Here is a 16,430-nt window from a genome sequence, read left to right on the forward strand (position 1 = left end):
ATGCCTGGCCAAACTTTTTCTTAAAGGGTCAGATAGTAAACACAGGCTCATGTCACAACGATTCAACTCTGCCATTGTAGTGAAAAAGTTGTTACAGATAATAGGTAAATTTCATTTACAAAAACAGGTAGCTGACGTGTGTAGTTGGAAGGTGTCAGCTTCAGAACGTTATGAATAACTGAGAGATGATCTTTCATATGGAATCATGGAAAAATCCACAGTACTTGATTTCTGACACGGAAGTCTGATTTTAAGAAAGCTCTGTTTCATCTCTCTTCTCTATTTCCTGGATAATCCTTTATGATTCTAAGGGGTTAACAGTTGAAACATCTTTGGATCTGGGACTAGTTTGTGACCTGGTTTTTCCTGTTTCTAAACAGTAGTAGGAGAAATGCAGTTCTTTAAACAACCAAGAGAGTCAATGATTTACTTTAAGATACGTTCTTTCAAAAAAACCTCATTTTCATTCTTTTAAAAAATGGCTTCCTTCTTTAGACATAAATTCTCAAGAGAAGGCTGGGATACTTGCAGGGCTGTTTTGTTTTGTTTTGTTTTGTTTTTTTCCATTACAGGCTGTGATTCTAGCAGTTCCTTAACTCTGGGAGGTGTCTTTATATTACATTCTCAGATTCTAAGCTCATCATTATTTCCAAGAGTTATGTTTTGATTTTTACTAATACCTATCATTTTAAAAAGGTACTAGTATTTTCAGAATGACAAAGAGAGTCCATCCTTGGCCATCTATCTGTAATGTCCAGAATGCAGTAAGAGAATTACACCCTCCATTTACTCATGTAACAATTGGTCAACCAGAAGAGGCCATGGGGAATAGCACTCCTTTACAGACTGGCTGTTTTCCAAGAGAAACGCTAATAGGATTAACAACAGTTAATGTGTATTGAGTGTTTTCTATGTGCCAGACACTCTTAAGTTTTACTTAACTCATTTATCCTCACAACAAGGACATATTACTATGATGTATTACAGGTAATTCATATTCTACAGATCAGAAAATGAGGGCACAGAGATGCTAAATACCTTGCCCAAAGTCACTTAGTAGTAAATGGAAGGATAACAATTTAGCTGGGTTCAGTGGCTCATGCCTGTAATTCCAGCACTTCGGGAGGGAGAGGTGGGCAGATCACCTAAAGTCAGGAGTTTCAGACTGGCCTGGCCCACATGGTGGAAGGCTGTCTTTACTAAAAACACAAAAAATAGCTGGGACTGGTGGCGCACGCCTGTAATCCCAGCTATTCGGGAGGCTGAGGCACCAGAATTGCTTGAACCTAGGAGGTGGAGGTTGCAGTGAGCCGTGATCACACCACTGCACTCCAGCCTGGGCAACAGAGTAAGACTCTGACTGAAAAAAAAGAGAAGAATTTGAGCCCAGATGGTTGAACTCCAGAACAAGCCCCTTCACACATTAGCTCATTTAAACTTTCCTGAAGTCACCAGGCTTGAGCCAGCAGTCACAGCTGCCAACTGTGGCCCGGTCCATATTATTTCTAATGCAATGTATACGGTAAGTTGCAAAAAGGGCCACCATTCTCCGCCCTTCCTACACTTTGCAGTGTGACTTTATAGCTCTTCCCATCAAGAAGTGGAATCTATAAAAGGGAACGAACTCATGTATTTTGCAGCAACACGGATGGAACTGGGGGGCATTATCTTATGTGAAACAAGCCAGACTCAGAAAGTAAAATATCGCATGTTCTTATTCATAAGTGGGTGCTAAAACCTGTATATACACACATGGAGAGAGCAGAATGACAGACAATGAAGACTCAGAAGGGTGAAGGGGTGGAAGGAGGGTGATGATGACAAACTACTTATTGGGTACAATGCGTGTTATTTGGGAGACAGATACCCTAAAGCCCTGACTTGGCCGCTATGCAATCTATGCATGTAATGAAATTGTATTTATACCCCATACATTTACTTTAAAAAAAAAAAAAGGAATCTGTTTCCTAACTCTTTGGATCTAGGCTGGCCTTGTGACTTGCTTTGGCCAATCTAACGTGTGAAAGTGACACTATGTCAGTTCCAAGCCTCAGGCTCAAGAGGCCTTGATGCGTCTAATTGAATTGAAGCAACCCTGCCTGGCTGCCATATGAACAACCTAGGGTTAATCTGATAGAGGATGAGAGACCACATGGAACAGCTCATCCCAGTTGAGGCCATCCTAGACCAGCCAGCATCTAGCTCACCCAGTAGCTGCCGAAGACACATGAATGAACCCAGCCAAGGCCAGAAGAAACTCCCAGCTAAACCTAGCCCAAGTTGCTAACTTGCAGAAAAGTGAGCTAAATAAATGGTTATGATTTTTTTTTGGTAGAGATAGGGGTCTTGCTATGTTGCCCAAGCTGGTCTTGAACTCCTGAGCTCAATGATCCTCCTGCCTCGGCCTCTCAAATTGCTGGGATTGCTGGCATTAGCCACGATGCCTGACCAATGCTTGTAATTTGAAGCCACTAACTTTTGAGGTGGTTTGTTATATGGCAAAAAGTTAACTGATAAAGTACATAATAATCGAAATGCAATTTATGGCCAAATGATAATGTTCCCCCTATCTGGCAGTTAGTCAAGACTGCTACCACAGCCATCTGGCATAGAGCCATGCCCCTCAAAGCCAGAGGACAAAGCTTCAGACCAGAGAAGGAAAATCCTGCCACAAAGCCACTGCCCTTCATTTTGTAAAAGAACCATGGGGTCACCCTCGGGTCAGAGCCTGCTGACTTTCTTTTCAAAGCCTTGTCCTTTGAGGATCACTTTGATTTTCAGAAACAAAAGCAAGTCGTAGCCAAGTTTGGGAAATGAAGTGATCAATGCTCTTTTGTTTAAAATAAAAAAGAGAAGAAACTTGACTATAAAGTTATAATAAGATTTTCTTGCATGGCTTACAAACTAGATCTGACAGCAATTCTAAGAGTCACAATGGGAAATATTTTCAGCATCCACAGCCTTATCACCATGAGACACAGTAGGAATGAATGTCAGGTTGGGGATGGTTAATGGCAACAACTAAGACCTACTATTTGATAGCACAACAGGGTGGCTGTAGTCAATAAAAACTTAAGTGTACATTTTAAAATAAGTAAAAGAGTGTATGTAATTGGATTGTTTGTAACACAAAGTTACTTAGGGGATGGAAACCCCATTCTCCATGATATTTCCCATTGCATGCCTATAGCAAAACATCTCATGCACCCCATAAATATATGTATACCTACGATGTACGCACAAAAATTAAAAAAAAAAAAAATGAAGCAAGACTCTTTTCTTGTTTGTTTGTTTTTTTGAGACAGAGTCTCACTCTGTCCCCCAAGCTAGATCTCTGCTCACTGCAACCTCTGCCTCCCGGGTTCAAGCTATTCTCATGCCTCAGTCTCCCAAGTAGCTGGGATTACAGGCACGTGCCACCATGCCCGGCTAATTCTTAGTAATTTTAGTAGAGAACTTGGTGGAAGTCATGTTCCAGAAGGTCTTGGCTTTGCACTTTTGCTTTTACCCTCTTGGAAAGCTGCTGGAGACCACCACGCTGTAAAGGAGCTGGTCTGGCCCACTGGAAGACGCGAGTCCACACGAAGGAGAACCGAAGTGCCCCAGCTAGCAGTCAGCACCAGGGCCCCAGACACATGAGTGAGATAGAATTGGACCTTCCAACCCAGCCCAGTTACCAGCTGAACGCAGTCATGTGAGTGACCCCAGGAGAGAGCAGCAGAACTGCCCAGTCGGCCCAGGGTCATGAGAAATAATAAATCGTTATTTTAAGCCATAAAGTTTTCACGTAGTTTATTGTACAACATAGCAATCAGGTAACTGATAAATAGGTTATATTATATCAACTAAGTATTTCACTTCAGGATAGCAAGAAGCACACTATACGACGCTATGACAAGGGAGCACTGGGCCCAATAGGGTTGACAGTCACGGAAATAATTATTTCCAACTGCTTTTAAAATAAAACCCACTTTCTTTACTGGCCCATGTGATGGTACGGCCACTGCAGGGCTGACCCTGTCAAACTCACCTCTCCTCTCTTTTGCTCACTCTGCCCCAAACATACTGGCCTCCTTTTTGTCCCTGGAATAGGTCACAGAATTTGGCAGTACTAGGTCATTAGTAAACTTGAGTTGTACCAGACATAGTGAGCATTTAGATGCCAGAGTGCCACATTAAAGAAACAATGAATGGTAAAAAGATGTAGGTGAGGTGATTCACTGAGTGTGTCAGTGAAAAGGAAAGACAGAAAGAAAATAACCTAGGTGAGGCAGCAGGGTCAAATATAAGGACTTAAAAATGTTACTTAACATTAACTTCTATTTTTCCTGATTACAAAGGTAACTCATGCTTCTTCTGAAATTTTTAAATATACTCAAAATATTGGAATATGAAATACAGGAGAGCAAAGGGTTCATTCAAACTTTCATCTCTTCCCCATCTTCCACGTGATTCTTCACTTATTGGCTAATGAATTTAGATACTATTATCTGCATTCTGTTACCTTTGGCTTATTGTATACATGCTGCATAAATTGCTATACACACAGGAAATGTCTGTACACTATCTGTTGTTGGCCACAGATGTACTTCCACCAGCTTTTGTACAAAGCCATCATTTTCTGTTATTTATCTTTCACAGAGTATATTTAACACAATATAAAATACTGCTAGCACCCAGTTAATTTCACAGCAAAACTAGAAGGCCATTGGCTTTATTTGTAGATTGTTACTCTAATGCCATACAGATGCCACTTAAAAAATCTCAATTACTTTTTTTTACATGATTGAAAATGACCATTTGAGAAAGGGTTAAATAAATCTATTTCATTTGTTAAATTCATATCATGAAATGTGCAGGGTCTTGATCTAACTCTTAGGCTGAGATAATTCATGGAAATCATGTGCTTAAGGTTTATTCTCCCAATTGTAATCTCCACCAAAAATTAAGGATTAGAGAAATACCTGCCTATTAAATGTGCTGAATTTTATACTGAGCATTTAAAATAGAGTTAAATATCTAAAGATGGGTCAGGTGCACTGGCTTGTCCCTGTAATCCCAGGACTTTGGGAAACCAAGGCAGGAGGACCAGTTGAGCTCAGGAGTTTGAGACCAGCCTGGGCAACATAGTGATACTCTATCTCTAAAAATAAAAATGAAAATAATTTTTAAAATGAAAAAATATACTACTTGTGTGCTCAGAGAAAAGAAGAAAAAATAATAAGTAGGAACAAACTGTTTGGTTAGAAACTATATTAAGTTCATAATATTTAAAATGACATATATATATAAACATGAATCCGAAGATGAGTGACTCAAAATCAAAATAATCAAGCTCGCACAGCTTTTGGGGAACAGGCCTGGGTTGAAAGGGTCTGCCTGATTCCAGAGGCTGGAATGATGGAATTCCTGAACAAAGTACCATACAATGCCTCAATTCATGTGTGCAGACGCACCTACACCTATACACACACCCACACATACCACACATCACACAACAGATGTGTGTGTAACTGGCCAAATGCTCTATGGAATAGTAATTAGGTGCCAGCTCTTGCTGCTTCTCTGTCTGCTCTGTTCCCCCTGGTTTTCCTTGGAGTTTCATGGTACTGGCAGGACAACCTAAATAAAAGGCTTGCTAACTTCTCACTCCTCTTCTCCACAGCCTCCAGACCCATCTTTCATGGCAGAATCTGGCCTCTGCTTTCAGCAAGCTGTGAGACTGACCATCAGAGTGGAACAGTGGTCAAACTCTTAGACTCTGGAACCATTCTTGGTTTGAGTCTTGGCTCTGCCACTTTCTAGTTGTGTACTTGAGCTTCTTGGTTAGACCTGGTGCTGTACAACCCTGATCTGTAAGATGATGATAATAGCATCCACCTCCAAAGATTGTTGGGAGGATTAAATGAGTGACTGCAGGTAAAGTGCTTAGAATGACATCTGGCACAAAGTAAGGCTCAAAAAGTGCTGGCAATTACTATTCTTGAATCCTAGCCTCTTGCTCTACCCTCTGGCTCTCCATTGTCTATGAATGAGCCTCCTTCAATTTGAGGAGCTCCTTGCCCAGCTCCAGTTCCAGGGAGCCTAGCAGACTTAGGCAGTCTCCCCATTGTCTACCTCCCTCCAGAGGCAGTAGATCCAGACACTGCAGGTATAGTTAATAAATTACCTCCTGTGTATAATAGCTATGGCAAACTGGATAAAGGTCACAGTCCTCCACAGAGTGCTCATGCAGCTTAATTACTATCTTAAAAGTAGACCCTGACTTTTATTTATTTATTTATTTTTTTGAGACAGAATCTCACTCTGTCACCCAGGCTGGAGTGCAGTGGCATGATGTCAGCTCACTGTAACCTTTGCAACCTGAGTTCAAGCGATTCTCCTGCCTCAGCCTCCCAAGTAGCTGGAATTACAGGCACGTGCCACCATGCCCAACTAATTTTTTTGTATTCTTAGTAGAGACGGGGTTTTGCCATGTCGGCCATGGTGGGCTCGAACTCCCGACCTCAAGTGATCCACCTGCCTCGGCCTCCCAAAGTGCAGGGATCACAGACATGAGCCACTGCGCCTGGCCAGCCCTGACTTTTGAGAATCCATATTCATTCATTTATCCAATAAATACTCATTGAGTTCCTATTATGTTCCAGGCACTGTGGTGGCTACGTCATAGAAAAAAAATAAACAGAAAAATAATGAAGTCAAGTATAAATAACTAGACATCAGCGGTTTAAGGGCAAAATGCAGATCAGCAAGTATTTTTGAGCAACTTAATATAAATGCTATTTCAAGATATAATTTGAATGGCCCCAATCACCAATGAATTACGCTGCTGCGTAAGAGCCATTTGGATGCAAGTTCAGTTGTGGGTGACAGGTAAGAACGCCCCAGTTATGTAATTTTGGTTGGAGGCCAGTCATCATTCAGTTTAAGCATCTATTCCCAATGACAGGATGTGAGGAACAGCCGAATCAAGAAAATGCGAATCTGTTGTGCAGATCTGGATAACGGGAGTTCCACTCGGGTCTGACAAATGTTGAAACGGCACTAATGTGATTTTCAAGCTTCGAAAATAACCCACAAAAGACTATATGACCGGGGGGCGGGGAGGGGGAACATGGAGGGAATCAGATTTAATTTAAAAATCCTAAGTCAGGAAATGAAGAAAGTTAATAGTAATTTACCCACCTTGCATATTTGTAGCATTCAAAATACTGAATTTCCTGGCACAGCGTGAGAAGCAGAGGAGTCCTTGGGTCTGGGAGTATCATTCGTTACTTCCCCTCTTCCACCCAATGACAGGAGCAGGTCTGCCGTCCTTTTAACAGTTGAGGAAACTGAGGCTCACGGATTACTTAGGGCCATGCTGCAAGGAAGCGGTCTAGCAGGATTTTGAACTCCAGTGTGCCTGCCTTTCAAGCTTCTCCACTTTTACAAGTGAACAGGTTTGTTGTTGTGTTTGTTGTTTTTGAGACTCAGTCTCACTCTGCCACCCAGGCTGGACTGCAGTGGTGAGATCTCGGCTCACTGCAACCTCTGCAGCCCAGGTTCAAGCAAGTCTCCTGCCTCAGCCTCCCAAGTAGCTGAAATTACAGGTGCCTGCCATCATGCCTGGCTAAAATTTTGGTATTTTTAGTAGAGATGGGATTTCACCATGTTGCCCAAGCTGGTCTCGAACTCCTGGGCGCAAGCAATCCTCCCACCTCAGCCTCCCTAAGTGGTGAGATTACAGGCATGAACCACCACGCCTGGGCACACACGAACAGCTTTAACAACCCACATTTTCTACATTCCTTTATCATTCATTATAAAATTTAAACTTTAATGCTATGTTCAAGCACCCTGGAGCATTTGACATTTAGACTGTTTTCATTCAGTCTCAGGAGTAGCTCATCTGCAGGATGTCAATGATGAAATATGAGTTGGCACAAGGATGCCTCATTAATCTCTAATAAAATTAGAAATTTATCTGGTTCTTTCAAAGCATGTTATCACTGCTTAGAGGCTGGAAACTGTGTCTAGCCCCCTTGTTACAAAATTATTTATGGGCAAATATTAGATACGCAACCTTCATGTAAAATCTTAATTACTGCCCTTTTAGCTGACTTCTGTGCCCTCTGAAAGAGAATAAATTAGAAGAATAATGGCCAAGTAAATTAGAATAAAGGTTGCACAATGGAATATACATGCACCAAGGTCTAGAAATGAATCCCCAGCTACAGATCCACTGTAGTCATTTCTCCTTATTCATTCGTATTTCAGAGGAATGAAAAAACAGACACAAGGGGAAGAAAAATAAAAACAACTTCAGTTCATCATTATGGCTCCTCTAGGACAGGGCCATGTCTTCTTGTGCCCTCTGTGTGCCCTGGGGTCTGGCCTCATGATCAGCACACAGCAGGGCTTAATGAATGTTTGTTAAACAGAACTCAACATGGTCGACTCATCCTGCCTCACCCCTGCTTGCAGAGACGCTTTTTTTTTTTTTTGATGGCGTCTCGCTCTGTTGCCCAGGCTGGAGTGCAGTAGCATGATCTTGGCTCACTGCAACCTCTGCCTCCCGGATTCAAGCTATTCTTCTGCCTCAGCCTCCCAAGTAGCTGTGACTACAGGCACATGCCACCACGCCCAGCTAATTTTTGTATTTTTAGTAGAGATGGGGGTTTCACCATGTTGGCCAGGCTGGTCTTGAACTCCTGACCTTGTGATCCATGTGCCTCAGCCTCCCAAAGGGCTGGCATTACAGGCGTGAGCCACTGCACCCAGTCAGATATTCTTTACATATATGAAAACAAAGATTATTCCACTGTGCTCATTTCACTGTTTGATCATTACATTCCATCCTTTGTTCAATCGAATAAAAGGCACAGTACGCTGAACATACTTTGGTCAACAGCAAGATAGGAAAAAGTGATACAATTGCTGAGATGTGACTTGTGAGGTGCTCTTCCTCATTTAGCAGCAGAACAGAAGGCAGAGAGATAAAGCCATCTGACAATGGTATGGCCAGGCTAAGGGTCTGCTCTGGGACCACTCTTCAACCCAGCCTCACTCCCCTTCCACTCAGCCACACCTTGCACCTGTTTAACACCACAGGATACCTACCAACTGTATCACACCACAATGTGATACAATTTCTGATGATTATCATAGCAGTAGTTAAAACACAGATGATGGGGAAGGTCAGTTATGAGTAGTGGACAAGAATTAAATTGTCAGGAAAAGCCAAGTGGGCAAATGAAAAACAGATACAAATTAGAAGCAGTTTAAATTTGATAACCAAAGGCAAGTAAGCAGTCTGTTCTTCAGAAAATAGCTATGAATGAAAAAAAACCAGTATCTCTGGGAGTTATTTTGAGGACAGCCTCCAACTCTCATTTACTGGGAGGGATGGAAACCCAGGCTTCAGGATCATCTGGGCCTAGGTTGGAGATGTGTGCTGTTTGTTGCTTACTAGGTGACCTTGAGTAATGCTCAACTTCTCTGCGTCCCAGGGCCATCCTTGGTAAAAGGGAGGTGATGAAAAAGAGGACCTGGTTCAGAAGGTTATTGTAAGTGTGAAACAAGGTGGTGCATAGGAAGCATTTGACCAGTGTTGATGAACGACGGGCAATAAATCAATGAGAGGGCTCCTCTGACTTTTTTTTTTTTTTTTTGAGACAGGGTCTCGTGCTGTCACCCAAGCTGGAGTGCAGTGGCGCCATCATGGCTCACTGCAGACTCAACTTCCAGGGTTCAAGTGATTCTCCCACCTCAGCCTCCCAAGTAACTGGAACCACAGGCATGTGCCACCATGCCCAGCTAATTTTCGTATGTTTTGTAGAGATGGGGTTTTGCCACGTTTCCCAGGGTGGTCTCAAACTCCTAAGCTCCAGGGATCCGCCCACCTCAGCCTCCCAAGGTGCTGGGATTATAGGCATGAGCCACCACACCAGGCCTTCTCTGACTTTTGATACAATTTCTGATGATTATCATAGCAGCAGTCAAACCACAGGTGACAGGAGAGCAATTGCCTGGATTTAATCATCAGCACCTGAATCACTGACTTTATTTTTACCAGCTTTTTTGTTTACAGTTCTCATCAGCAGAGTGCCCTCTCTTGCTAGTGAAAATAAGGGATCTGATCATTGTGGTCTTCCCAGGTTCAAATATGACAACCATGTCTGTAGTAGCACATCAGGAGAAAGAGTGGGGACTGAGGTCCCCAGATTTGAATTCACCAGGCCTACGTGTCAAAACTAGGATTTCCAACAAAGCAATGAGGAAAACCTTACAACTGTGTCTTTGTTAAGTGAGAGATGTGAAGCCCCCACCCCCAGTTCCACCCACAAGGGCTACATAATGGCCGAATTGCATTTAAAAGAGGAGGGAAAACTGCATGCTGGGCTTGGCCTTGCTGAGTGGGCCATGCAAGCTGAGAGCCACAGCTGAACTGTTCAGGATCCAGGAGGGGTCTGCAGAGTGAGCATGGGGAGGGGGTTCTTGGAGGGTCAGAAATGCTTCTGGAGAGGATTAATTAAGTACTGCTTGATAAGTGCCAACAAAGGTGGGGGTCCTCTTCCCCACCTTCCCATGAGAGGACCCACAAAATAACCTTCCTTGCAAGATCACTGTGGAATTGGGTGGTTTTTCTGGGAACTGGGACCAAGTCCTGAGTCAGGACTCCACATGGCCCAGGAACAAGAGTGAAGTCACTCAGGTAGCGGGTATAACCCACCCTATCTGGTAAGTACCTGTACCACTGTATCAGTGAGATAAATAAGTTAACATGCATTGAGTTCTTCCTAGGTTCCAGGGACTGGCCTAAGCACTTTACATGAGCTACCTCATTTCATCAGCATGATAATCCCATGAGCAGGTGCTATGATCGGCCTCATTTTACATGGAAGGAAGTGATAATGGCTCAGAAAGATGAAATGACTTGTCTTGGGCTGTGCTGCCAGTTGGGATGGAGGTGGACTTGCTCTTAACTGCTAAGCTATAAATCAAGGCCCAATTTACTAATTACTTGTATAATTAATATATGAGGTGGGGGGTCAGGCTGTGCCATTGGACCCCAGTTGCTCTCCCCCATCAACTAAACTCATGAAATAGATGCATATCTTCTTCCCTCCCCCCTCCAGGGAATTTCTCCAGGGATGAGTCCAATAGAACAGCCTTCCCAGATAGAAGGAAGCTGGGTTTTGGTCAAGGACATAGTAATAGTGATACTCCCTGGTATATAATCATGCACTCACTTATTTAACATTTATCAAGGGCCAACTCTATGTTCACCATGTGCTAGGCATTGGGTAGCATTGACTAGATATATAAAAATAAATCAGAGAATCTGTCCTCAAGGAACTTAAAATATGGGGGGAGACAGACATGCATAAAATTAAGTATATGTGGGCTAAGAATGTCTTAATTAAGGATGTCTTAATTTGCCATAAAACGAGGAACAGATGAAATACTCTGAAATCTGAGAGCTGGGATCAATTACTTCTAGTTTGAGCCCAGCAGGGAACTGGAAGCTTGAGAGAGAAGTTATGGAGCTGAGTTTGGAAAAACAAGTAGAAGTTAAATATGCACAGAAGAGGAGCTCAGGGATTTTTTTCTAAAAAAAGCAGGAGCAGATGCACAGAGGCCGTGAGGTGGGGGCTGGTGCAGCGAACTCCGAGTGGTTCTGCTTGGGTGGAGGGTACCATCGGGAAGGGGAGCACTGCGGGGGAGGGATGGAGGGAGGAAGGAAGGAAGGAACCAATGAACAAATGAAGAGCCTTGAAAGCTAGGCTGAGGGCTAGTGACTTCATTATGTGGATCCACTGTTGTTAAATGGTGAACCACAGCCCAGAGGTGTATCCCAAATTCTTCCCTTCCTGAGCGTGCTACCCAAATTCTGATCAATGTCTCATCATCCATTTCTGCCTCAAGTAAAGACACAAATGTCATGGTGAGGCCTGTCAAAGGAATGTTATGCTGAGTGGATTAAGTGGCAGGCAATTAGGGGGAGGTATAATATGGAGTGATTAAGAGGCAAGTGGGGCAGGATACTGTCAAGGCATTGCTGAGGAAAAATCAAGTATTTGCTAGAACATAGGAAAACCTTATCTCCTCAGTATATGGCAGTACCAACATGGCAGTAGGCAGTTCTTCTCAGATGGGGACCCTGTGCTGAAGGGCAACTACTTTGGTGGTATCATTAACTATGGATAATTTTATAGACCTCAGGATGTGTCAAACTGATTGAGGTTTACACTGTAATTACTGCCAACTTTTTTAGTATCTTTTTTTTTTCTTTTTGAGACAGGGTCTTGCTCTGTTTCCAGGTTGGGGTGCAGTGGCAGGATCATGGCACACTGCAGCCTCAATCTCCAGGGCTCAGCTGATCCTCCCACTTCAGCCCCCTGAGCAGCTGGGACTGCAGGTATGCACCACCATCCCTGGCTAATTCCTATTTTTTTTTTTTTGTAAATATTGGGTCTCACTTTGTTGCCCAGGCTGGTCTCGAACTCCTGGGCTCAGACAATTCTTCTGCCTTGGCCTCCCAAAGTGCTGGGATTATGGGCATGAGCCACTGTGCCCGGCCTTTAGTATTATTTTGAATCATTTAATCTGGATTTGAGTCCTAACTCTGCCATTCACTCTTGATCATTTTTCAGGCCTCTGTGTCCCTCCACTTTCTCCTCTGCAAAGTGCAGATAACAATAATAGAAAGAAGCTCACGTGGCTGGGGAGGGCAATTGCAATAATGGAAGATACAGCATTCAGCAAAGTGCCTGGCACACAGCGAGTGCCTGGTCAATAATAAATGCTGTAATTTTACTCTCTTCAGCTGGATCATCCAAAATTCTAGAATTCAAAACAGTGCAGGGAACACATACACCCAAAGTATCCTGTGAACTACGGAAAAGAGGGCGTCTCTAAGGGTATCCACGTGGGGGGAGGCCAGCACTGGAATTCGGTTTGTACCAAGTTTACTGAGTTTTTGCCCAGTATCTACTAAAAAAAAAAAAAAAATTAGCCAGGCATGGCGGCGCATACCCGTAGTCTCAGCAGCTCAGGAAGCTGAGGTGGGAGGATCAACTGAGCCCTGGAGGTTGAGGCTGCAGTGTGCCATGATTACGCCACTGCACCCCAGCCTGAAAACAGAGCAAGACCCTGTCTCAAAAATACTAAACTAAAACTTGCCTGCAGAGAAGCTGATTCTCTGCAGTGCAATGTTAACTGTCATTTACTGAGCACTTACTGTTTGCCAAGACTCTCTGCAAGCAGTTTACATTCATAACAGTTGGCATGGAGTAGAGAGATGCCAGGGGGAACCATCAATCCAGAGTCAAGTAGGAAGTAAGCAGAGTTTTGTGGGATTTTTTTTTTTTTTTTTGAGTTGGGGGTCTTGCTGTTGCCCAGGCTGGAGTGCAGTGGCGGGCTCATGGATCACTGTAACCTCAAACTTCGGGCCTCAAGGGATCTTCCTGCCTCAGCCTCTTAAGTAGCTGAGACTGTAAGTATGCGCCACCACACCTAGCTAATTTAAAAAAAATTTTTTTTTAGAGATGGGGGTCTCACTATGTTGCCCAGTGGTCTTGAACTCCTGGCATCAAGTAATCCTCCCACCTTAGCTTCCCAAAGTGTGGGATTATAGGCATGAGCCACTGTGCCTGGCCAAGGAGAGCTTTAATCAGTGCATGTAATAAACAGAAGCTGAAGACCCAAGAAACCTGGTGGATGCCAAACTGCACAGGAGAAGGGCAGGCAGGAGGCCAAGCAAGGCGGAAAAGCTCTCCGGAGTCCAAGTGGCCAGACAGATGGTAGCGCATGTATGTGCACAACTAGATGGTGTGGCTGGAATGGGGTAAGTGACCCCAAACACAGGCTTTCCCTCCCAAAGAGGTCATCTGGAGAACAACTTGATGGTACCAAGATAATGAGCTATCATCTGATAATAATGATTGAGAATCTTAAAATAAAGAAATCCTGCCAAATAACTGACCTCAAAACATTTTTCTTTCTTCGCTTGGTGAAGCAGGCTAGCCATTCCGGGAAGCAGAACAGGAAAGATGAAAGTTTCTAAATATTCTTTGGGAGAACCTAAAACAAACAAACAAAAATTCCCACTGAAAATCCCCAGTGGCCCAAGCTAATCTGGGAGAAATGTTTACTTTTGAGCCAGAAAAAGGTACTGTCCATTCAATCACACGATCTTGGATGTTATATTTTGCTCCAGACTGCAGAGCTGGGCTGTATAACTAAAGTAACTTAAAATGTCCCTCTGAGCTTCTATAGTCTGGTGAAGATGTCGGAAGTATCCTACATAAGGCTGGGTCCACCAGCTTGTTATGGCCCCAAGCCAGGAACATCAAGGAGGCCAGTGTGGCCAGATGGACAAAAACAAGGGGAATGTGGTAGGAATTGGGACCAGAGAGGAATTGGGAGTGAGAGTATAATGGGTAAGGTCTTATGATCACAGTAATAAAGGCAGTCGTTAGCCAAGGCCCAAGGCATGCAGAACGCAGAACAAACCAGTATGAGAGGGTCTGGTACTACTGAGGGCCCAAGGAACTATGACTCAGATCTGCAGTCTACACCTCTGGCTTCCACACACAAAGCAGGGTAGCATGATGATGTTTTCTTCTACTTCTTACTTTTTTTTGAGACAGAGTCTCACTCTGTGGCCCAGGCTGGAGTGCAGTAGTGTGATCATAGATTACTGCATCCTAGATCTCTCAGGCTCAAGCAATCTTCCCACCTTAGCCTCCCAAGTAGCTGGGACTGCAAGTACCTGCCACCATGCACAGCTAATTTTTTTTTTTTTTCTCGCTGTTGCCCAGGGTAGAATGCAGTGGCTCAATCTCAGCTCTCTGCAACCTCCGCTTCCCAAGTGTGATTGATTCTCCTGCCTCAGCCTCCCAAGTAGCTAGGGTTACAGGTGTGCACCACCAAACCTGGCAATTTTTTTTTTTTTTTTTTGAGATGGAGTCTCACTCTGTTGCCCAGGCTGGAGTGCAGTGGCATGATCTCAGCTCACTGCAACCTCCACCTCCCAGGTTCAAGTGATTCTCCTGCCACCACGCCCGGCTAATTTTTGTATTTTTAGTAGAGACAGGGTTTCACCATGTTGGCCAGGCTGGTCTCAAATTCCTGACCTCAAGAGATCCTCTCGCCCCTGCCTCCCAAAGTGCTGGGATTATAGGCATGAGCCACCGCATCCGGTCATAATTTTTTTTTTTTTAAATTTTTTGTAGACATGTAGAGATGGGGTCTCCCTGGGTTCAAGTAATTCTCCTGCCTTGGTCTCTCAAAGTGCTGATACCACAGGCATGAGCCATCACAGCCGGCTACATTTGTTTACTGCTCTCTTTTCCTACTTTTTATTGAATGTAAAATCAAAGTACACTTTTTGTTACTTATTATCTTAATTACATTTTTAACCTTAAAGATAAATCAGTGAAATGAAGGACATTCTCTTAAAAATAAAACAAAAACACATTCTTTCTTATGTATGTGGTCTCCCTGAAGTCTATCTGTCCGCCTCCATACCCACCCTGTGGTTCTGCAATGTTAAAAGCCCCAAATTATAAAAGATGGCATCTCTCTTACTCACATGTTTTTGGGTTGACTGTTTCCGATTTATCTTGAGGACAGGGTGTATGTGAGATCATGGTGAAATGGGAAACCGGAAAATAGTGCTCTGCACTGAAGCCATGAAAAAGCATTTCCTCTACTGGCGCAACCTGGAGGCAGACAGGGGAGGGGAGGCAATTCATTCAAACAGCTTAAATAATTGTATTTTCTTGTATAACCTTATGAAGGAATAAAATTCTACATCAGACTTTAAGGTTCAAGGGGGTACACTGAGCACAGATCTTTGTCTCCCTTCCCTCCTGAGACACCTATAAACGACAAGGCATAACCTGTGATAGAGAAAAGGAGGACCATTTGCGGATGAGAGATTGGTAAACATATCCAAAACACCAGGGATGAAGCCTCACTCAAGAAGCAAGAAGCTCACACCTGTAATCCCAGCACTTTGGGAGGCTGAGACAGGAGGATCACCTGAGGTCAGGAGTTCAAAACCAGCCTGGCCAACATGGTGAAACCCCGTTTCTACTAAAAATACAAAAAAGTAGCCAGGCGTGGTGGCGGGCGCCTGTAATCCCAGCTACTTGGAAGGCTGAGGGGAGAGAACTGCTTGAACTCAGGAGATGGAGGCTGCAGTGAACTGAGATCGCACCATTGCACCCCAGACCGGGCAACAAGAGTGAAAGTCCATCTCAAAAAAAAAAAAAAAAAAAAAAGCAGCAGCTGCAAGAGTGGAAGTAACAGTCACAGGAGGAGGCTGCCCCAGAATATAGACGTCCACCTTCCCATCAGATCCCAAAGGGACTAAACACTCAAGTTGACAGGCACTGTACAGGGTGGGAACAAGAATGGAATGACACACGACGAGGCTG

The 16,430-nt window shown here is 43.7% G+C and overlaps 1 protein-coding gene across 4 annotated transcripts in view; it reads right to left on the reverse strand.

The window, feature by feature from the left end:
* The window catches only part of IQCK (IQ motif containing K), a 139,120-nt gene that overhangs the window by 108,223 nt on the left and 14,467 nt on the right, over window positions 1–16,430 (reverse strand). For all 4 annotated transcript variants that reach the window (XR_002519166.2, XM_009196106.3, XM_003916616.5 and 1 more), the window contains exons 3-4: window positions 15,581–15,710; window positions 13,970–14,067 (exon numbers count right to left, since the gene is read on the reverse strand). Coding sequence is in view for 3 of the 4 variants with exons in the window: in XM_009196106.3 (XP_009194370.1) it covers window positions 13,970–14,067; window positions 15,581–15,710 (228 nt within the window). In the remaining variant the exon portion in view is untranslated. The remainder of the gene's footprint in view (window positions 1–13,969; window positions 14,068–15,580; window positions 15,711–16,430) is intronic.

Source organism: Papio anubis, chromosome 18, assembly GCF_008728515.1.
Source record: "Papio anubis isolate 15944 chromosome 18, Panubis1.0, whole genome shotgun sequence".
Taxonomy (NCBI): Eukaryota; Metazoa; Chordata; class Mammalia; order Primates; family Cercopithecidae; genus Papio; species Papio anubis.